The following is a 23,432-nucleotide window of genomic DNA, read 5'->3' on the forward strand; positions in this document are numbered from 1 at the left end:
CACGGCAGCACCACTGGCAGGAAACATCAGGAGGCACAGCACAATGCAGGGACAGACCTGCCACCACCCCAGGGCAGCGTGTGCACACATGGCATCAGGCTGGAAAAGCGAGGGAAGAAGAGGAGGAAGAACCCTCTGCCCAGAGCCGACAGCAAGCTCAAGGCTCCTGCAGGCAGAGCTGGAGCAGAAATGTAGGATTAGGCCTTTTGAGGGCTCACATTGTTTGGGATGGAGCCAGAGTGTTTTTGATGTTATAGCTGTAGATGAAGATGTAGAAGATGTTGTTCACTGTTCTGCCTTTCTATTAAAACAATTTCATCCATAACCTGTGTCTGCATGGAATGGGGAGGGAGTGCAGGGGGCCCCAGGAAAAGGCACCCAAGAGGTGCAAAAGCATCACTGAGCCCCAAATCAGATCCACCAAGCCACAAAGGACAGCAAGGTGTCCCCAGACCTGAGAGACTGCCAGCAGTGCAGGCACTCCTGGAGGGAAACTCTCCATGGGCCTTTCCCAAGGGAAGCAGCCCTTTGGCATGGGAGCCAGAAAAGACGGTGGCATGCCAGACTCACAGACACAGCCCCTGCCCAAAGCAGCCCTGAGCACAACCTGGGCACTATCCTCCCCCCTTGGGATTTAGGGTCTTCCCCCTGAGGGTCACTGGGCACTGGAACAGCTCCCCAGGGAATGGGCATGGCTCCAAGGCTGCCAGAGCTCCAGGAACATTTGGACAACGGTCTCAGGGATGCACAGAGTGGGATTGTTGGGGTGTCTGTGCTGGGCCAGGAGCTGGACTGGATGATCCTCGTTGAATCCCTTCCAACTCAGGATATTCTGTGATTCTGTGATTCACTATTTGACAGTTTTATCAGTTATAGAGAAGAACTGGGAAAATTATTTCTGTCAGCAGCTGAGGAGAAGCTGCAGGAGCAATAGTGACAAAGACAAGGGATTGGTACAAGTCTAGATCAGTGATTTAAATGGTGACAAGGTCTAGGCACAGAACTCAACCTTCTACGTATCTGCCATAATCACCTTTATATTTCTATACTTCTGTAATCAATTCCTTTGGGAGCCCTTGGGAAGCCACAGCAACGTATCTGTGAGGCTGGAAGGTCTAACACTGCTCTTGGACAGATTAATGCACATCCAACCAGGAATCAAGAAACCAGATTACACCGGCTTGGTCTGAGCACCACCAGAATGCTGAATTCCTAACTCACATCGTCATCAAAGCAGGAAAAAAAATCAGGAACTACGTCACTTGAAAACCTGGAGAGCGTCCAGAGATGTGCAATGACTTAAGAGAATTAGAAAACATCCTTGACTGTGATGAACTCCCAGAGTCCTGTTTATCTTGTCTTGAGGGATGACCGCAGCCTGCAGTGCTAAGTCTGGATAACAAAACCTGGATAAAAGCAATCTCTTCATTCCAGGGAAGATAAGCTAAACTGTGACGGGTGGAAGCTGAAGCCAACCTAAAAATAAGCTGTGTATTTTTAACAGTAATCAAGCACTGAATAATCCACTAAAGCCTGTGGAGGATCTTCTTTCACTGCATGTTTTCAGATAAAAAAGAGATTGCTTTTCCAGGAGATGCACACTGCAGCACAAACCTGCCTTCCCAATCCCTGTATTTCCACGGAGATGGCCACACAGGGCTTTATCAGTTTCGAGATACGGCAGATTTTGTTACACGGGAAAAACGCATCTATCCCAAACCACAAAGAGTAGGAAATTTAACTCTGATGGATTATGTGTAGGAAATGTCAGGTCCTGGAAAAAAACTCTGTATATTCTGAGCAAGTTCCTAGGACTGGATGAGTAGGAATTTGTGCAAAGCCCTGGCTGAAAGGAGAGAGGTAAGCCCACATCCCTTTTCTTCCTGCTCTCTCTCTCTCTCTCCTTCCTTTTTCCATCTTCACAGAAAATTTTTAGCATCTGCCATAAAATTGCTCTGCTGGGAATACTGTGATAATTACAGGAGAATGCAAGCACTGTGTAGGTGCCATAATCCACTTTTTTTCCTGATATATTTCTTAATTTAGTGTGTTAGTACATAGAAAGTCTATGTTTAAGTGTAAAGCATAATACACCATAAATAAAAAAATAATCATGTTCTACTGCTTGTTTGGAGAGGTAAAAAAAAATAAGAAAACTTTAAATAAAGTTAGAGTGCAATTTTCAGAGTCTCTCACCTAGACCTCACCCTCTGGAACAAGAGGAGGGGATAGCCCACACTTTCCTGAAATATAAGCGGGATTTATCTAAATTAAACAGTCTTCTGTTTCCATGGAGCCAACAAGCCCTAAACTCTTGTGAAAATCAGTTTTTATTTGTTAAGCGGCACGATGGCTTATTACCATTTAATACTTGGGATTCAGTGACGAGGCAGGGACACGGTGCATGAAGTGCCACGCGAACAGGGAATGCCAGGCTGATTCCTGCCCCCAAGAGCTGTAATTTTCCAGCATCAGCAGCCCCGCTGTCACTGCTCTGGATCCCAATCCTCGGCTGTTTTCAGCCTCACGAACGAAGCAGCTTGACTGGGTGATGGGTGACAAAGCAGTTTTTCCTGGAGGAGTTAATGCACTGGAAAGGGCACTCATGATTTAAGGGATACACAGAGTATAAACACTCAAGGACAGCACGTTCAGCATGAAGGATGGCCAGGATCACTGGAGTGGAGGCAAGGCTGGCTTTTCTGCAGCTGGAATTTCGGAGCCTATCAGGGCTCTGGAAGATTTCAGCCCCTTCACCTGCGAGGCTGAGCCAAACATGAGCCTGTTTTCCTGCCCCTCACCTCTGACTGCCCTCACACAGGGAAGATGGCAATGGAAACAAAAACAGTTGCAAAGAGGCAGAAAAAATTCTAGCTCACAGGTGGAGACATTAATTCTGAGGGGGAAATTCCATTGCCATCCATCGTGACATTGAGCAGTGCATTTTTTAGGAACACGTTGGCAGATAGGTGTAGTGAAAGTGAAGAGGTGGGCAGTGTAAAACCAGTGGACGTCATCATCTTTAGTAGTTTCTTACAAAGAAAGAGCTGAGAAATGACAGTGTGACCATAATGAGAGAACAACTAATTAGGTGAACACGTTTTAAATTAAATTTACACTTCGTTATTGAGCACTTCTGGTTCTTACTAACTTGTACTCTCAAAACATCACAGTTATTTATCACAAGCATCTCTATATTCACTCTTTATTCAATGGACTTTCTCCAGGCTATTACAAGACTTTGAGGTCACCTGAGGTCCTCTCCAGTCCTGATCTCAGTAATTCTAGTTACCATTACTTAGGAATTTTGTTTGTGCAAAACACCTTGAAAGATTGACTGCAAACTTGGGGACTACCTGTGCTCAAAGAGGATGTTGTTCACCTTTCAAACACAAAACAGGGAACCTGAAAGCTGAGGTGGGACAGTTTCTCTCTCCTGTTCCTATCTGAATTTTTAATTTTGAAGAAAGCCTGACTCCTAAAACATGATTTTCCTGGTCTACTAGATTGTTTCAAGAGCACCTTGGAATTCTCAATATTGCTGTAAATATCCAACACCTCTATAAATATGAATTAAATTCTAGGCCTCAGGAGTATTGCATCTATGTAAAACCCAACCTGATTATGAACTGAATGGAACAGCATCTGTCATAGACATTTTTTTGAGAGAATTATCTGACCTTCCTCTCAGACTCGGCAGTAGTCTGTTTTTTTATTATCTTCTCTCTATTCAGCCAACAACCCAACTTTTTCAAAGCCCTCCAGATAAATTTTGTAATCAATAAATATCCTGTGCCTTGTATAGTCCAGTGGAAGGTGTCCCTGCCCATGGCAGAGGCATGGAATGAGATAAACTTTAAGGTCCCTTTCAACCCAAACCATTCTGTGATTGTACAAATCCATGCTGTATTACCCCCAAAAACACAGTGGGTATTTTCCACAAGCACTCACACTCTGATCATATTTTACATATTTTTATTGCAAATATAGGATGTTACTTGGAACATCTTCACTGAAAAAATACTCTGCAAAATTGGGATGATACAGTAGATTGCCTAAACATAACACATGCAAGCGCTGTGTAAATTAACAACCAGAAAAAACATGGAAAAAAATTAAATATATATATTATTGGGAGTTGGAACAAGCTAAGTTTAAATGTCCCAACCCAAACCTGTGATTATTGTACAAATAAATAAACCACATTAACCACATTACTGCACGAAAGGTATGCGTAGCGTGTTTTCCTAAATGCGTCCGCAAAATCCCGTCTAAAAGCGAGAGCGTGGACACGCCAGACGGTGGATGTGACACAGAGAGGACATGAGGTGGAGGCGACGTGGACTCCATGAGGGTCCCAAAACATTGGGAAAAACGCTGTGGCCACACTCAGAGCAAGCTGCATTCCACAGAGGTGCTGTGGAACACATGGGCAGAGCCCATGGGAAGGGATATTTTGGGATAAAGGGTCACGGACGACACTGGTGGGGCGCCCTGGAGGGACCCCCGAGGCAGTGGCGGGTGATGAGTTGCCTTCCCCCGCCGCCGCTCGGCAGGGGGCGCTCTCCCCGCCCCGCCCTCGCCGGGGCTCCCTCACCCCGCCCAGCGGGCGATGTTGCCGCGCCACCGCCTCCACCTCCTGCTCTTCCTCCGCGCCCTCCACGGCTCTGCCTTCAGCATGGGCGACTGGGCCTCCCGCCTGCCGCAGGCGAGCGAAGCGCTGCCCGGCAGGACCCAGCGCATGGCGGTGCCAGGTGAGTACTGACTCCGTTTCCTTCCTTTCCCTGCCCCCGTTGCCGCCCCGGCCGCGCGCTCCTTCCCCGCGCTCCGCGCGCGCATGCGCGGTGACCTCGCGGCGGGGGGAGGGCAGCTGCGGCGCGTGCGCGCTGAGGGGCGGGACGGGGGCGTGGGGAGGAACATGGCGGCGGGTGGTGCGTTCTGTGAGGGGGGGACGGGGACGGGGACGGGGGGGTAAATGTGCCTTGGGAAAGTGTGTCGTGGTTTACTTGCGCAGTGACGTTTCTTGTGTGCCGTAAGAATAAGGATTGACGGGTTGTTGGAGCAGCCAGCGAGCGCGGCCTTGTGTTTGCCCAGAGGAGCTGTGGCTGCCCCGTCCCTGGAAGTGTTCTGGGCCAGGTTGGACAGGGCTTGGGGCAACTTGGGATAGTGGAAGATGTCTCTGCTCGTAGCAGAGGGTGGAATTGGATGAGGTTTAAGATTCCTTTCCACCCAAACCATCATGTGATTATTTTCTATAATCTGTTGTCTGTATATGAGTTTTCTCTTTAATTCTTACTGAAGCCAGCAATAGGGTTTTAAAGAGATTTCTCTAGGCCTTACTGTTTTTTTAAAATAATAATACTTTAAAACAAAATCATGACATGCTGTGTATCTTCTGCGGGTGTTCTAGGAAGAAATTCTTCCCTGTGAGAGTGATGAGGCCCTGGCACAGGTTTCCCACAGAAGCTGTGGCTTCCCCTGGATCCCTGGAAGTGTCCCAGGCCAGGTTGGACATTGGGGCTTGGAGCAACCTGGGATAGTGGAACCCATGGCAGGGGGTGGGATGAGATGGGCTTTAATGTCCTTTCCAACCCAAACCGTTCCATGATTCTCTTTGCAAGGTGCTTCTAAGTTCTTAATAAATTTTCCTATTGTTTTCCTCCTTTGAGTAGATGTGTGCTGTCAGGTAAGCAAAGCAGCAACCCAGAATTCAGGAATTTACTTTCTCACAGCCCTCCTAGGAACTGAAGGAGTTCCAAGATGACTGTCAGTGCTTTTCAGTAGGAATTTTAGTGGCACTGAGGTGCTCTAATACATGTATTCAATAGCTCACGTATGAGGTATTTCTTGAACAAGGTGTTACTTATATGTATTTTTGCTCCAGGCTCCTATGGACCCTAACAAAGTGTGCAAACTTAGGGCATAATTTAAACACACTAAGTACATAAGTACTGGTGGAAGAATTACAAATGGGTGATGGCATAAGCCCAGTGGTCAAGAGGATAATAAATTTTTGCATTTTCTAGATACTTGGTTAGTAGTTGAAAATAGTGGTGAAATTAAAGGTAGCAGGGAGAATATTATGTCTGATGTGGAGGAAATGGAGTCAAAGGAGGGGTGCAGAGGTAGGGTTTGTGCTGTTACAGCAGTGAACTCCAGAGATGATACCAAGAGTAGCACATTGCCTGCATCAACATGGTACCTTCCTGTTTTTATTGAGAAAAGACTGGACAGAAGACACACCAAGCTCATTTTATGCTGAGTAAATGCACACGTAGAATCATTCTGTGCTGCTGTACGAAAAGCATCCTCGTAAGGCCAAATACAATTTTTAGAAATGTTTTTCTATGGCTAAATGGGGCATAACGTATTTAATAACAGCATGACCCTACAGTGAATTGTTAATGTTAAAATAAGATGTAAACTGCGCAGAAGAGAATGGCAATTAAAATTTTAGGCTGATGATCAACCTAAGGCTGATTGACCTTGCAGACCCTTGCCATGTTAATAATTCTTGTGAATTGGGAACTAGAACTGGAGCTGGTAGTCTGGGTGAATTCTTACCAGTACAGCATAGAAGAGAGGGATTTTTCCTTTCTCTGCTGTCCAGAGTCACAGTTTGCTTTGTCTGCACTGCGAGCCCATTTAACCTGGCATCCAGCAGGACCACAGCTCCTTCCCAGCAGCTCTGAGATCATCTTGCTCTTCTTGTTGACCTCCCTGGGGTTTCTATTGGTGTAGACCTGGAATTTTTCCAGGTCTTCTTGGATAAACTTCTGCTGTTTGCTCTGTCTGCCCTTCGCTGTTTGTTTAACGCTGCCGTCAGATTTGCTGAGCGTGTTTTCTGTCACATCACTCATGTTGCTGTTGCAGCTATTGAATGATTCTGGCCCCAGCAGCAGCCCCTGGGGTCACCTGTTGCACACCAGACATGAAGGTATTGATCCCTGCCTTTGGAGATTGCTCCTCTTGCCCATTTTTGACATGCAGGCTGCTCCTCCAGCCAGGACTTCGTCAGCTTCCACAGCAAATGCTGTAGGAGAGGGTATCAGAACCCTGCTGAAGTCAACATGTGCTACAGCCACTGCTCTGCCTTCCTCTGCAGAGCCAGAATTTCAGCCTAAAAAGGCAGCTCAGCCGGACAAGCGTGATTTGCCTTTGGTAAATGTGTTGATTATTCCTGATTACATTCTTGTTCCCTCTGTTTGGTAATATTTACCAAGAGAACATACTCCGTGATCTCTCCTGGGACTGAGCTGAAGCTGAGCATCCTATACGCGCCTCAATTCTTCTTTTTCCTTTGTTCAAAACGGCTGTTACTGTAGCCCAAATCTCATCATCAGAGATCCCCAATCACTGTGATTTTTCGTTATTTCTCATCTGTAAGTGTTCTGATGGCCACATCAGCAAACTTGCCTCCCAGCTCTGGAAGAACTCCATATGGCTCCTTGGATTTAAACACATTTAGCTTAAGTAGCCATAACCCATTTTTCCTCATGTTCTTTGCTGCTTTTCTTTCTGATTGTACCAGCCTGGAGAGGTTTTGGAGCAGTTGTTTGTGGAGACTTGTGCAAATGAGGTTTTGAGTACTTCAGTCTTTTCTGTACATACTTCTAGGCTGTCTCCTGTATTCATCAATGCACTTTGATTCTTTCTGAGCTTCTTTTTACTCCTGCAATTTTTGCGGATTCATTTCTTATTGCCATTTATGTCCCCAGCCAGATTGAACTCCAGCTTTGGCTTTGCTGATTTTGTGCCTAAATGCTGAGGTGGTGCTTTCTGTGTCTCCTTTGTTGCTTGTTCTTGGTCTCTGCATTTTAGTCCATGAAGCAGTGCTGTGTTTCTGATGAAGTTCCCACTTTTCCTACATGGTTTTTTTGTTCCTTAACTCTCTTTAGAAAATTTTTGTCAAAATTCAGACCACCCTGAAGGGCCTTTTTTTCCCTCTGGCAGCCTCCCAGGGGCTTCTCAGGGGCTGCAGCTCTTCCAGAGGGGCAGAGGAGGGACAGCTCTCATCTCTGCTCTGTGTGACCAGGGACAGGGCCCAGGGAACAGCTGGAGCTGTGTCAGGAGAGGTTTAGGCTGGCTATCAGGGAAAAGGTTCTTCCTGCAGAGGGTGTTTGAGCACTGGAACAGCTCCCCAGGGGATGGTCATGTTCCCAAGGCTACCAGAGCTCCAGGAGCGTTTGGACACAGCTCTCAGGCCCAGGGTGGGATTGTTGGGGTGTCCTGGGCAGGGTCGGGAGTTGGACTCAACAATCCTGCTGGGTCCCTTCCAGCTCAGGAGATTCTGTGATTCCATGATAATTCCACATATAAGCCAGAGTCTGAGTTCTGAAAGCTGAAAATACTGAATCTGTTTACCTTTCCAGCCTTCCTTTGGATCTCCATCTCCGCTGTCTTGTGGTTACTTAGAGGACTGTTTTCACTCTGCAGCCCTGTGCTCTCAAGGAGTTGTGTTTCAGTAGAGTGCAGCTCCACATCCTGTTCTTCTGTTTTCGGAAGGATTATTCCTACATCCTACATAACCTGTTCTGATCCCTGCTCCAGCTGTGTGTGCTGTGCCCGGTCTCTGATTCTTGGCGCATCAGAGGTCTGTGACCACACCTGGACATCCAAGTGAGCCGAGCTCTGCCTTGGTGTGCAGGCACTTGAGGAGAACTTCTGCCAGAGCTCTCTGGACCTGCAGTGTCCAGCCTCTTCACCTTCAGTGATGTTGACAGCCCCTAACTTTACTCAGTGAAGGGCTGCAGAGCATTTAGCTTCTTGTCTCTTGGAGATCCCACTGATCTACTCCTCATCCTGATGGAATAAAACATCCTTGGAGCTCCTTGCTTGTGCTGCAGCAACTGGGTCTGCCAGAGCAGAGCTCCCAAAAGTGAGGCTGCTGCCACTGTTGAGATCCCTGTGGAGGAGCACCAGGCTCTTCCCACTGAGTTCAGTCTGGAGGGAAGTTGAAGTTCCAGAGGTGTTAGTGCTCACTGAGGATCCAAGAAAATCGTGCAGTTAAACCTGGATAAACCACTCTGCATTAGCTGAAAGGAATACAAACATTAGTAAACTTACTCTTTTTGTAAGCAAGTTGAGTTTATCAGATCTTCTACAAATTCCATAATCTGGGTTTTAGAATTTGTTGTGCTGTTTTCTTTCCTTGCAGTAGAGCACCTGCATTCATTTTTTAAAATTACTTCTTTCATATTCTTGTATAATGGTGCAATATGATGTTGTGCTTTATAGTAAAAACACACATTATTTATTTATTGCTTCTACCTTTCTAGTATAACTCTACTTTTCAGAGTTAATTTTAGTTTGATTGGTGCTGAAACATGGCTGTGTTTTCTGACTATGTGAGGATATATTGCTTACACTATTTAATGAACTATTTTATTTTATGACAGTGGTAGGAGCAGTAGTCAAGGAGCCATATGAATGTAGAGATTGAATAACATCTATATATATGTATCTGTATAAATATATATTGATATAGATATATACACAGGTTTTTTCTGCTAGATATCCTGAGGTAGCAATGTGTAATAAATTAAAAGAATGTTTTTCCTACTGTTCCCAATGAGCAGTGTCAGAGAATATCTTCTTACACATCTGTAGTGGCTTGACTTTTTTGAGGCAGAGAAAGTCCAGCTCATGGGTAGAGAGCCTTAAGATTGTTTAAACCCATTAAGCCTCTTAGCTTTATATCTAAAGATTAATAGAGCAGTAATTACAAATGTGAAGGAGGTCATAGTGAAATTTTAGTCTGACCTTCTGTGTAAAAAAAAAAAAAAAAAAAAAAGCACAGCATTGCCATGAATTAATTCTTGCTTGAATCAGATCACACTCTTTAAAGAAAACATTGATTAAAAATGTCATTTGACAGAGGATCCACATGCTCTCCCTGTTAGTCTTTTTTTACCATTCTTAAGACACTGAGCAGAAATTATTGTGGTCAAACCAGTGGCCTGTGGTCTGGTACTTCCATTTGTTTCATCACCATGCTCACCATTAAACTATGTCCTCAAAATAAGGAATAAAATGAAAAATATTCATGTTTGTTTCCTTTACTGGTTAAAAGAATTTGTAATCATGGGCAAATACAAAATTTTTTCAGACATGATTTTAGTATCACTGTATTTTAGGTCTAAAATAAAGATTCTTGAGTGAGATTATACGTCAGGACAAAACCTCAAAGAAAATAGAGTTTGTCTTAAGGTTTAGGAGGATTTGTTTCTTCAAACTTTTACACCACTTTCTTTTACCTGAATCAGCATTCTACATAATGAATTAACTAGTTGTCCATTTTTATTGGGTTTGTATGAAATATGGGCCAAAAAAAGTGAGACTTGACTTCCATTGCAGTTTAGTGGAGTGTGTTGAGTAACAATGTCATATGTGGTTTAGCGCTTTCCAAATTGCAATTTACCTTTCTAACTCAGAAGACTTAGTTACTTATTTCTTCATTCTAGGACACAATCTTTGCCTCAAACACACTCAAGCCATCAATTTCCATAAATTATTAAATTTCATTACAATTTTGTTGTGTATGCCAAGATTGAAAGCAAAATGCACAGCAGAGAAACACCTCACCCCAGTGGTTGTTTATTATCTGAAAAAACTTCTCAAATTTGTGGTTACAACTTCTTGCAGGTACTTCCAGGATGAATTTCCTTGGAAATCCTGCCTGTCATGGCTTTTTCTAGTGCTCATTTTTTTTTTTGGTGCATTTTGTCAAGTAATTATATTTGCACACTAAACACCTCATTTTCAAGCCAACTGTACAGCTGTAAATATTGTGCTCTTGTTGGAAAGACAGGAATTACTTTTAACCCCCCCATTGCATTTTACATTTTGGAAGGTGCTGCAAGGAGAAGCAAAGATTAAGTCAATATAAAGAGATTTTTTTTGTTGTTTGCACGTGCTTTTTTGCACTTGGAAGCTGGAAAACAGCCACCCAAAGGAAGTTAACAGGCGCAGAGGATGCTGGGGAGATGGAAAGCATACAGGAAATATATTTACAGAGCTGCACATCAAGCTGCCAAATGATGCTCCTGAGGTGGAATAACCCTGCACTTACTTATCACCTCTGACTACATCCCAAGAGAACTGATGACATCACTCATCACTAAACCCCTCAAAAAATGTAAAAGTAAAAAAAATTCTGTTGTTCCGAGTCCCTGGAGTTCTGGGGCTCTGCTTAGCATGCGGCTCACAGCCGGAGGGTGCGGAGGAAGCGCTCCCGGGGCTTCTCCTGGCAACAGCTCGGGTTGCTGGGAGACAGCATTGCCTAAATGGGGAGAAACTTCACCCAACTGGCAGCCTCTTGCATGCAAATGAGGCTTGGTGGAGGCTTCTCGTGCTGATGCCGTAATTTCCCTCTCCGAAATGAAAAAGGAACCCAGAGGGTTGTGTGTGGATGCTGCTATGAGGAGATCGTTCGAAGTCGTGTAATAAAAGGGGATAATTATTCTGGGTGAAGGTAGTTGCGTTACACAGGGCTCAGGAGCTTCTCGTTGCTGCTGTTTTGAAACGGGATGTACATGTCTGAATGAGCCAAATTTGGGGTGTTAAAGCTATCAGTTAGGAGAGCTAAACACAAGGCTATATTTACTCAGGTTGTTTTTTCTATCTAGAGAATATTTTAACTGATTTTGTGTGAGTGCTGGGATACATTGGACTCCTTTGGCTGATTGTGTCCATTTATCTTTAGTGCAGGAATGACATTGACTGGACATTTAGGTAACGTTGTGCCCTGGATCCCACATGTTCTTCCATAATTGATTAAGTGAATGTATATCCCAGGCAGAGACATGGAATTAGGCATCCCACTGCTGCTCTTTCCACAGCAGGTAGGAGAGTATGGGGCAAACTTTACATTGCAGCAGGAACAGGGCGGGACAGAGCACTGGAAGAGGCTGAGTGGTGCTGCAGCAATACCCAGAGTTAGGCTGTCGTAGGTGAAATGGGCACTGGTGTCTTTAGTTCATCAAAAGACATTTAAATCAGGGAAATAGCACCCAGAATGCTGTTTTCTTCCACTGGCTGCCAGAGGGTCCAGTGGCCACTGCAGGGTCCAGTGACCAGTGCAGGGTCCATTGACCAGCTCACATGGAGGTGTCTGTGTGATAACCAGGTATAGACGGAGTCCTGGCTTTGCTGTCTTCATCACCTATCCATGTAGTTGATATTCAATATAAAGCCTTTAATTTTTTTTTGAGTTATTCTCATTGCCCAGGGTCAAAAGCTGTATTTTTTTTAAACTCTCTACACCAAATACCAGTTCACAGAATCACATTTTTTTTCCTTTACTTTCTTCAATTTTCCTGGTTCATGCTCATATACAACATTGTCAATAATGGAGGAAAGAATTTCCAAAGTCAGGTTATCCAAATGAGAGCGAAGTTGTTTACACATGGAACTGCAGAGGTGCAGCATCTTTAGTTCCTTCAGAACACACAAGGAATAGATAATAAAATAATAAAATAATTGAGAGAAGATAAGTGCAGAATAGCCCTTAAGGCAGATTTAAAGTTGCTTGAATATTTCAGGTATTAATTCCTGTGTTTTAGTCCTTTTGTTCTTTGATGTACAGTATTTCCTTTTGAATTTTTTCAGCTTTAAAAGCTTCTCTGGTTTAATTAATGTCTTCCTGTCAAATTTATACCTTCAAATTACAGTGGTGTACATTGCCTTTACTTCAGGTTTATGTAATTTTTATTGAATTTATTTTTACTTTGCAACCATTGAATTATTTGGCTTGCAATTTATTGTGTGATAGGCATTGCTTTATCCTTCCATGCTTATCTTTTAATTATTATGTATGAAATTTCAGTGGTATGGATACATTTGATTATTGCACTTATTTTGTTGCAAATTTTTATGATATGTATGAAACTTGCATTTAAATTTCCAGTACAATTAAAATAATGCACATAAATAAGTCCTTAATACAAATCAGATAAAAACCTGTGCCATAAAACCCATCACAATCCAGGGATGGTTATTGCAGTTTCTTATGTATTGCTCATCGTTAATTCTTGCTGCAGATAATGCAAAATTGGAATTTAGTGGAGATTGTTTGGGTCTTTGTTTTGAAGATAAGATCTTATTTTCTGTTGAGAAACGTGGCCAGGTAGATGATACCTGTATTTTTACTATAGTTTGGGCTTGATTTTCTAGGAGCCTCTTGACTTTCTAGGAGCCTCCAGAAATGCTTTAAGGAATGCCCACATTTCAGGAATGGCTGAGAAGCAGAACTCCAGCGGGAACTAGTTTTTTTGGTGTCCCTCAGTGTGAGACAGAAATCCCTCACCTTGAGGACATTTGTTTAGACTTGAGGACTTTGGGGGTAGAGATTTGGTGCCTGAGTCTCTGGCTGAGAACTTTTAGGAACCCAGTGAGCAATGAGAAGTGTTGTGTAAGGGATAGACAGTGGAAGTGTCTTTGTGTTTCTGACATTCCCCATTCAAAAAGTGCGAAAAATGCACTTTTTGGTTCATCAAACATTCAACTCGTGAAAATTTCATCCCAGGACTCCTAAAGTGGGAGCAGGAATCGGGGAGGTCAGGCATTGATGACTTGACAGGCTGGATGAGGGAGGAGAGGGATGACTCCAGACAGCCCTTGGTGGAACTGACAGGGTCTGGTACATGTGTATGGCAGAGTGGGATCACAGGATAATCCAGGTTGGAAGGGGCTTTGGGAGATCATTGAGTTATGGGATCAGTAGATTGGCAGCTGATCTGCTCGTTTCGGAGAGGAAATGTCTGCAGTCGTCTGCTCCTTTCAAATGTTGAGCTTACATTTTGAAAAACAGCAAAATTCCAAGTCAGGGAATCAGTGGCTGATTTCCTGATATGCTTTAGCAAACTGCAGTAGGATTTTGTCTAAGATCATCAGAATCAAAATAACTGCACCAGAGATAACATTACGATATATAGGGTCTATGTGGACTGTTTACATTGCTTGCTTTCTTTTGTTTATGTCCTTCCCTAAGGATTCCCCTTCTTACCTAAACAGGGATGTGCAAACTTCCTTCCGCACTGACTGAGCTTGATCTGATGCGTGCTGGGGAGCAGAGATAAAATCTCATCTGGAAGAGTTTGCGCTCAGACAACTTCTAATAAAATAAGCTTCTCACAGAATAATAACGCTTCATTTCAGTAGGATCCTGAATGACAATTTTCCAAGTTACTACTCAGAAAGGGAACAGGAGAGGGAAGAAATGAGCAGGCAAGCCAAATGTAGAGGGTGGATTATTAACCAGAATGTCCTAATATGTTCTCATACATCTTTATATGAAGAAGAAAAATACTCATAAGGTGACCTAGAGATAAGTTTACAGTTGGTTCGTAAGATACGTATTTCAGAACTTCAGAACTTAGAAAAGATCCTTTTTTTTTTTTTTTTTTAACAATTTTAGGATGTTCTGATCCTCCTCTGCTTTGTTAGCATTTCTCATAAATACAGTCATAAATGGGTATAACTGCCCTGGAGTCCAGCTGCATCCTCTGGAATGAAGCAGCAGGACCAACAGCCCATCTGTTTGCCACATTCACTTCTGAAGTTCTGCTTCTGAAAGGTGTCTTCTGATGTTGTTGGCAGCTGAACACAATTCCTGCTGAAAACCCGTGTTCTGAGCACTGAAGGGATTTAGAGCAGGACATCACAGCTCATATCTTACTGTTGAGTGGCTTTAATGCATTTGTTTTCTTACCAGTCATCTACACTTTTTGCTATTTGATTTAATCTGGTCCCTTGTGCCATTCTTAGTCATCAAACTGCTTTTCAACCGACCTGAAAGACTCTGTCATTTACTGGAGGAGGATTCCATCCCACTCAGGAAGAGCTGGATGCAGGCTACCACTGTGTATCCAGCATGGGAATTGTGGATTGTTTCTGTGACTGTGATTGTGCCCCTGGTTGTGGACGTGAACATGACTTGGATCCTCCTTAAATCCTTGGAGAGATCCTGGGTCTGTCCTTTCCCTGGTCAACCAGTACGTTCCTCTGAAATTCCTAGATTTGGAACTGTTCCCAGTTATGAGTTGGACACAGCATCATTTTTTGGATGTGGTGGGCTGTGCCTGGGCTGGTGACACGAGTCCAGAGGATGGGATACGAAGGAACGTTTAGCAGGATTTGGGTGTTCCTCTGTCCAGTCCTTGGTGGGGTGGAATTGCAGACTTCCACACTCACCCTTCGGCATTAAGTAACTCATTTCTCCTTAAGTCCTTGTTTAAGGAGTCGTCTTTGTGTTAAATATTCCCACACCAATTAAGACCTACTCAGTGTTTATTTAGTTTACAACAACTGAAAGCAAACTTTTTGAGAGAGAGGCAAGAAGATCATCAAATGTGTATTTTATCCTTGTGGATACCTGTGCACAGACGTTCCCAGGTACTCCTGTTGTGAAAGTATTAAGTATAATGGAAGCTGAAAATGAGGAAAAACCAGCACTCTCTGGGCTGATGGCTGGATGAAGATGAGGAATTCTGAGATACTGCTCTCTGTAGAACCGTTTAAAATATTTAATTTGTGAAAATTCAGTAATTGAACACAAAGCACTTTGTTCCTGAATTTTACAATAAAACCCTTGCTTAGTGCAAAATAAAGAGTATGTTCTTATTCCTCACACCAGGAATTATGAAACCCTAACCTGACCAAACTATGGATAAATTCTCTTAGTTACTTGATTTTTTAGAGCCTCCATTTTCATAATAATTGAAGATATTTGAGTTTTTCTAGCCACAAGTCTATTTTCACTCCATCCAAGTTAACTTGTGGATTTTATTATGAGTAACTATTTCTACCTCAAGTTCTGTGCATTTATTTTTCGTGTTCCACACTGCAGTCAGTTTTTAAATGGCACTCACCCCTGGCTGTGGAGCTGGGCTCCCAACATTTTGGTTTTTTTTTAAGTATCTGTTTTTCTCCTGAGACCTAAAGGGGATAATAAACAATTAATGGTACCAATGGTATTTAAAAACCCATGTAGCTCTTTATATTGGAAGTGTTCTGGGTGGTACTGGACAAAGAGAATGGGAAAATATTTTAATCTAGGAATATAAATTCTGTTGGATATACTCTGGAGACCATCTGGTCCTAAGGAAACTGAAGAAGAATACATTTAGTGGAGATTGACCCATGGATTTGGAATTTCAAATTGGGGCAGAATGCCAGCACATGATGAGCAGTTGAAGGATAATCCCCCAGTGATTTTAGGAAGTTGTTGACAGCTTCCGATAGAGTTTGGTCTTGTCATTTATTTGCCTTGCAAAGCTGGAGGACTCCACCCCACCGTGTGACAGCGCCAGCCCTAAACCCACCGGGCTCATGGATCCGCTGCTTTGATTTTCACCTGGATTCAGCTGGAACTCTCCATTCCTGGGGCTAATGTTTTCCATGGCACAGGAAGGACCACAGTCAGGCATATATGATGTTGTCAAAACGACAAATGGTAAATGCAGGTGGTAGGGGGGCAGCTGCCAGGAGGAGACAGCCCATCCTGGACCAGAATTAACTGGGGACATCAAAACTGTGCAAAACAAGCTGCCAAAAGTGCTCCTTGTATTGATTGACTTTGGGAAATCTGCAGGACCTGAGGCCCTTGCAGGTCTAGTCCTTCATATTCAGATTTTTCATGCCTTTATTCTTGTGTTTTTTAATATTTTTTCCATTTTATTTGATTGATTTTTGGAATGTTGACTTCAGCTCTCGCTGTCTTCCCTTGCCACTTCTGGATGGCTGCAGTATTACTTTTTTTCTTTCCTTCTCAGTATTTCTTTTCATTATATTGGTCTCTATGTAATAGCTACAGTCACTCACTTACATGTTCTTAGAGCTTCCCCAGTGTTTGGCTGTTTAATAATGAAACGCAGGAAAGTGGAGAGCCCATAGGAAATTCTTTGTCATCATCTCTTTATGAGCAGCCCAGGTAAAAGTTGCCTTTTTCCTGTCACATGATGCACTTTCACCCTTCAATAATAAATCAGAGAAGCATCTGGCTCCAAAATTAGACTCCTAAAAACCTCTAGCTTGTCCTCAGAGGAATTGGCTTCACTTATTTCTGATGGGAGTGCCCAGAAATTATAACAGGAGTGTGATAGCAGAAAGACTGGCAGAGTTAGCCCTGATATGCCAGATATGCTGGTGTTTTTATTCTTAAGAATAAAATGTTTTGGGGAACTGTCACACCCACATTGACCTCGTATCAGGTGGTCAGGATGAAGCATTACACAGCTTTCATTGGTCCATGGCACTGAGGTGTTCCATCAAGGAAGAGAAAAGGGAAATAAAAGCTATACCTGACATTTGAAAGTAACTCTTTGGGGTTGTATTCCAAATAGAACAGCTTAAATGAATGAGTTACTTCTTCTATTCCAAAGTTTTCCACTTGGGAGGTGGGAAATCTTCACAGGTGCACTGGGACAGGTATCCAGGTATACCACACTGGGGAGACACAGGGACGTTTGAGAGAGGTGGAAAAATACACGGATAAAAGGGAGTAAGATGACATCAGGAGGCTTTCACTGGGAGAATTTTAAATAAATGAATTCTAGGGGCATCATGGTGAAATGCATAAAAGATCGCAGAATCATTTTGGTTGGAGAAGAGCTCCAAGATCATCGAGTCCAAGATGAAAAAAAGAATTTGAAACGTGATGACCAAGGCACAGACCAATATTAATCTTTTCCTAATTCTTCAAAGAAAGATCAGTGATAGCTAAGATATTGCAAAAGAATAAATTTGGGGATTTTTATCTGAGCATGGGGTTGTAGATAGTGTTGAAGGACAGAGCTCTGCGTTGTTCTGTAATGGTAGAAAACAAAGATGGTCAAATTTGGACTGGAGATGGATAGGAGAATACTTGGAGTGATGAGGAATTCAACTCTTTCCATATTTTGTGCATTGGAAGAGAATAGCATCAAAGAAACTTCAGTGGGATAGCTGGAGAGAGGAGAATGTTCAGGAGAAAAACGTGAGGGTAAAAAAGCATTTTATGGAGTCACTAATACGGAACCTGGTGTCAGGTTGAGTTATCTGGGAGTTGAGGACTGGATTATTGCAGCCTTCCAAGGAAAAATCCATCGACTTTGAGCAAGAAGGAGGAAAAAGGAAAGGAAAGGAAAGGAAAGGAAAGGAAAGGAAAGGAAAGGAAAGGAAAGGAAAGGAAAGGAAAGGAAAGGAAAGGAAAGGAAAGGAAAGGAAAGGAAAGGAAAGGAAAGGAAAGGAAAGGAAAGGAAAGGAAAGGAAAGGAAAGGGCTGTCTTCAGAACTGTGGGAGACAACAAGAAGAAGAGCAAATTGGAGAAGCTGAAGGGGGAACACAGTGAAAAACAGGCAGAAAACATGAAAAAAGGCCCAAAACAAGGTGTGGAGAAAGTTTTGTGTTTTCTTCCTATCTGGAGGATACTGAGCGCTCGACTGAGTGGCGTGGAAACTTCTTTATGTGAAGGGGGAGAAATGAAGGAGGAGAAATGAGTTCCATTGAAAGATATCGACACCTTGGACTGCAGGATGATGCATCTTGAAAGGTGTCACAGAGGGAGGTGGGAGCAGTTCCGATGGAGTGGAGCAGACCTGCAGTTGGAGTCCTTAAGAGGAGAGAGAGAGGGAATTAGGAGTAAACTACATCTTGGAAAAAAAGCCTTTAAGGCAGGAAGAGTGGAGTCATTCCTGCACATGAGATCCACTCTCGTTGGATCCTCTGCCTTTGGAGCAACATTTTGAGGGCTAAAATAAGGCTCTTCATCCTGTTAGGAAATTCTTTTCAGGAAAACATTGGGCTGGTCAGGAATTTATTCGTTTTTCCTGCCTTTCTTTCACTAAGAGTAATGAAGGAATAGTTAAACTAGTTCATCTCTATTGGAATTATATATATATTTTTAATATAGCTGAAGTCCCCTGTTGTCAATACATACGTTTTTTGAAGGAAAACTAATTAAAAGCTGAGCATTTAATAGTGACTGCTGCAGTAGTGTAGCCTGTCAGAGTTAATTCCACTGTCAATAATTTCCATGAGATCTTTTTGTTCCCGTGTTGATGCCTGAGAGGTCTTTCAGTAAAGGCAAAGTGACACATTAGAGTTTGTTGTCAAGTGCACAAAGAAAAGAAATAGAAAAAATTTATATATAGGAGTGTTTTTTCCCCAGGTTAGCCTGTCACGAGGATGCGAGGTGCAAATGGAAATAGGGTAATGTGCAATATTTTGAGGCAAAAATCTGATTTTAAAGTTAACAGTGTTTCTTCTGGAGTTGGGAGGCTGCTGGGAGAAACGTGGATGGGACTGTTACAGTCACTGGAAACAAGACAAGGGGAGCATTGGGTGGATGTCTAAGGTCTGAAGGACAGAGAAATAACCTGTTTTTTAAAAAAAATCATCAGATAAGGTCTTCCAACCTCTGGCAGAACGTAACCTTTAGAAACAGAGAGGGACTTCCTTGGATATTGGGAAAAAGTTCTTCCCTGTGAGGGTGGGGAGGCTCTGGTGCAGGTTTCCCAGAGAAGCTGTGGCTGCCCCTGGATCCCTGGAAGTGTCCAAGGCCAGGTTGGACGGGGTTTGGAGCAACCTGGGCTAGTGGAAGGTGTCCCTGCCATGGCAAGGGGCTGGAACAGGGTGGTCTTTAAGGTCCCTTCCAACCCAAACCATTCTATGATCCTGTGAACTTCTGAGACTCTCTATTGAATAAACTTACAAAATTAAACACTTTGGGAAGTTTTTTTCCCTCGGAATATTCTAGTTAGCTCATTAATGTAATGCATGTATTTTAAAAAGTTGGCATTTTGCCTTGGCAAATAGCTTGAAGATAAAAGAAAGTTTATTCCTGTAATTTTCCTCACATGAGTTCTTGTCATTTAGAATATCTTGAATGAAGTTCCAAATATAATTTTCCATCCTTAAAGTCTTGCAGCACATCAGAAAATTTCCCACCAGAGTTGACCATTAATGCTGAGCCATTTCTGCTCTGAGTGCCACAAGAACTTGAGCTGCTGAACTAACAGATGACATCATTGGATCTACGGATGTGGGGAGATTTTTTGTGTAGGAGCTGGGATCCGATTCCTTATTAATTTTCAGCTGATTTTTAATAATGGTGGAATTGAGAAGAACTGGTGGTTTTCAAGCTGGAGTTCAGATAAAGTTAAAATGTGCATGACTTCCGAGTGTGATCTTAATTCAGATATATACATCTCCTGCTCCTGGCATCTTCCCATGATTCTGGGGAGGAGAGAATGAAAACACATTATTTTAAGGAGTATTTGGTGCTTATTAAAATTACACATACACCCGCCTTCCAAAGAGTCTTGATTTACTGCAGGTTGTTCATGTGTCGCATGCGGACATTTTTTAGTGAGCAGATTTCTTATCCCTGCGAGAACAGGGAATGGCTTCCAGTGCTCCACGATTCCGGGAGCACAAACGTTACATCCATTGTAAAAGGTAGGGAACCATGAAATCTATAAAGCTGATTTGGCAGGAGCAGCGGCTGTTGGTGCCAAGATTTGGTTACTGACCCACAGTTTCCTGTTTGGAAATCTATTAATTGATTCGCAAAGAGCATCTTTTTGGAAAACAAGGATTCAGACAGGCTGGCACAGGCTGGAGCTCCGCCAAGACTGCTCGGGAAGGTTGCCATGCTGGGAGCGAGCGAGCGAGAGAGCGAGAGAGCGAGCGAGGCGAGGGAAGAAAAAAAGGCAAGACTTGGCACGGCTCAGTCAAATCAGCTTCTTTTGTCTGCTGTCTCGGCTTGAGCTTCGCGAAAGAAAACCGTCCTGGGGTACAGAAAAACTCACAACTTTTTTTTTTGGTTTTCAAACTTCCGTCGCTTTTTAAGTCTCTTGGGCTCTTGGGAAGTGGTGGTGACATTAAATGACGTCCAGTTAGCAGTGAGCAGAGAAATAAAAGCCTTTAATGAAGCCTCCACAATGTCAGTTTGTACATATGGGAAATACGATATTTGGTGATTTTTTTTTTTTTTCCCCTATGTCTGATTAAACTGTAAGGGAGCCGAGTAACTTGGAAGAATACAGAGGGAATGTGTAAATAAAAGGGAGAATTTTCATTTTTTGCAGCAAAACAAAAACTTTTCATCGACACAAACATGCTTTAAAACCAAACCTGACCTCCTTTGGAATACGTTCGGAACGGGAATTCCAGCGTTTCTCTCTACAGAAACGAACTTTTAATGGAACCTCCTTAAAGATTTCATCTGACCCAGCAGCGAAGTAAGAGTAGAGAGAAAGTTGTGACACCTCAATAGAAAAGTGAGTATGTTCTTAAAGACACAACGTTTGTTTCTGCTGCTTGGTGCTGTCCTGGCTCCACGTCCTAGCCTTTAGGGACAAACCTGAAGACCAGCAGGACACGCCGAAGACACCCAAGCTATGCCTGAAGGGCAAAATCAGAGTGTGGTTATTCTGCTCCTGCTCTCAAACATTCCCTTCAGTGCATCTTCCTAGAGAGCATCTGAAATCGCTGAATTTTCTACTTTTAGAAGCAACAAGAGATGGAAAAATATCGGCTGCTGCCAAGTGAGGAATGTTTGAAGATGACACAGTTGATGGCACTGGATATGGAAACTTCAGTTTGTAGTTACAGGACCTGTTTGCTGCAAACAGTGAAAAAAATCTGCTCTTTTCTCAGGAATTAAAAGAAAATGGATTAAAAAAATCACTGATGGCTGAAGCATGGACGCCTTACGATTTCAATAAAAATTAAGCACCTGAAAGTCCATTGTTTTCTCCAAAGGTGCCTGGATTTTCAGGGAGACAGGTACCTGCTTTCTGATTTCCTGGGAGCAAATATGATCACACTGCCTATTAGGCCTGGATGTGCTGGGATTATCCTCCTGCTGCTGTGACAATCAGCATTATTATTTCAGGGAGTAACTGTAAACCGTAGATTTTTACGGATCGGCTTCGCTTGGAGTAAGTATTACCCTATCCTTAAAAACTGGATTGTTCAGCCTGTGAGATGTGCAATTCCTGGCATGCTGCACAAGTACATTTCCCTAATTCTTCCCTGCTGAAGGGAAGAAACAACATTAATGGAAAGGTTTTTAATAGGAATGTGTTTGTGTTTTAACTGTGCATCGTGGCATTTGGATTATGAGACTGCTAAAATTAACTGGTCTTTTTGATGATGTCAAAAACTTGGGTTACTTAATATTACATTAAATTGGTTTCTTAGCAAGATCTGTCTGATTTTTACTACATCAGTGAGCCTTTTGAAAGGTGCTGTAGTTAAATAGTGGGTAAGATGCTGTTGTGATTAATATTTAGTTCACTGAAACCTTTTAATAGGGTTTGTTAGGGAGTTTTGAAGAAAAATTTCTGTTATCACACAGCAACCTTGTCTTTCTAAATCCTTGAAAAACATCCTCAACAGCCCCATGTGGGAATAGGTATCCTGTGGGGGATTTCAGATGGATCCTGGGTGGAAGGGGAGTGTTTGGAGGAGTTGAGTTCTGCTCTCTGTGTGGTTCTTGTCTGTTGTTGCTGTGCAGGCATTACCATGGGATGTGCTCAGGGACACGGGCATGTGCTGGGCTGAGTTTGCATCACAACAGTGTCCTAAGTTTGTTTGTCCGTGGGGAATTCTGGAAGGAATTCCCTTTATTTCTCAGAAATCGTGTGCAGTCGGAAAGCATCTGCTGTTTTCTTTAATCACAACATTCCTAACCAAATCTTTACTGGGTGCCCCTATTAAAATTCAGAAAACAACAGAAAACATTTATTGTGCTGCCTCTAAGGAAAATATTAAAATGACCATTACATTTCTAAGTGCTACATTAAAATAACCATATTTCTCTCTTGAGTACCTACATAATTTCATAAATTTGGGTTTTAAACACGATCAACATGTGGGTGCTTGCAGCGCATTTATAAAGAGAAATATTTGTACAAATATTTCAACATCTGTGGACACTGAAATTATTTTGAAGCAGTTCCTACAATGTTGGAAACACTGTTTATCTCTGAAATATCTCATCAGTACATTTTGGTTTCCTAAATGAGATACACACCACTGCACATTTCTTTTGGCCTACATAATAAAATATTTTTTCTTTCTGCTAAACTCTTTGATTTTAAAAGTTCATCTAAGTGCTGATTTTTTGGAAAATATCCCAACTTGGCAAGTTAAAAATGAAGCTGGAATCGCAAGGCTTAAATGGTTGGAATCTGAACATTGGTTGGATTGCATGCAAATGGAATTTGTGGTGTAATTTCACATGGTTTATTGTATTTATATATTTTCTTTACCAACTGGAGTCTACTGGATACTTTAATCTGATTATTCATTGCCACCATTCATCTATGATCCTTAATTATTGGTTAGGTTTAATAACTTCATAAATGAACAATTTGTGTTTAATTCTTAATGAATCATTAATACCTATTTTAGATTGGATTGTACAGTTCCTTAACGTGGGCATA

The 23,432-nt window shown here is 42.6% G+C and overlaps 1 protein-coding gene across 3 annotated transcripts in view; it reads left to right on the forward strand.

The window, feature by feature from the left end:
• The first annotated feature begins 1,593 nt into the window (after nucleotides 1-1,593).
• The window catches only part of MSRA (methionine sulfoxide reductase A), a 237,225-nt gene continuing 215,386 nt past the window's right edge, over nucleotides 1,594-23,432 (forward strand). Inside the window, exon 1 of one of the 3 annotated variants that reach the window (XM_032103940.1) lies at nucleotides 1,594-1,860. Coding sequence is in view for 1 of the 3 variants with exons in the window: in XM_032103938.1 (XP_031959829.1) it covers nucleotides 4,613-4,754 (142 nt within the window). In the remaining 2 variants the exon portion in view is untranslated. Of the gene's footprint in view, nucleotides 1,861-4,577; nucleotides 4,755-20,411; nucleotides 21,924-23,432 lie in introns of those variants that run through there. The other 2 variants (XM_032103938.1, XM_032103939.1) reach the window with 2 other exon arrangements.

Source organism: Corvus moneduloides, chromosome 3 (genome assembly GCF_009650955.1).
Source record: "Corvus moneduloides isolate bCorMon1 chromosome 3, bCorMon1.pri, whole genome shotgun sequence".
Lineage (NCBI taxonomy): Eukaryota > Metazoa > Chordata > Aves > Passeriformes > Corvidae > Corvus > Corvus moneduloides.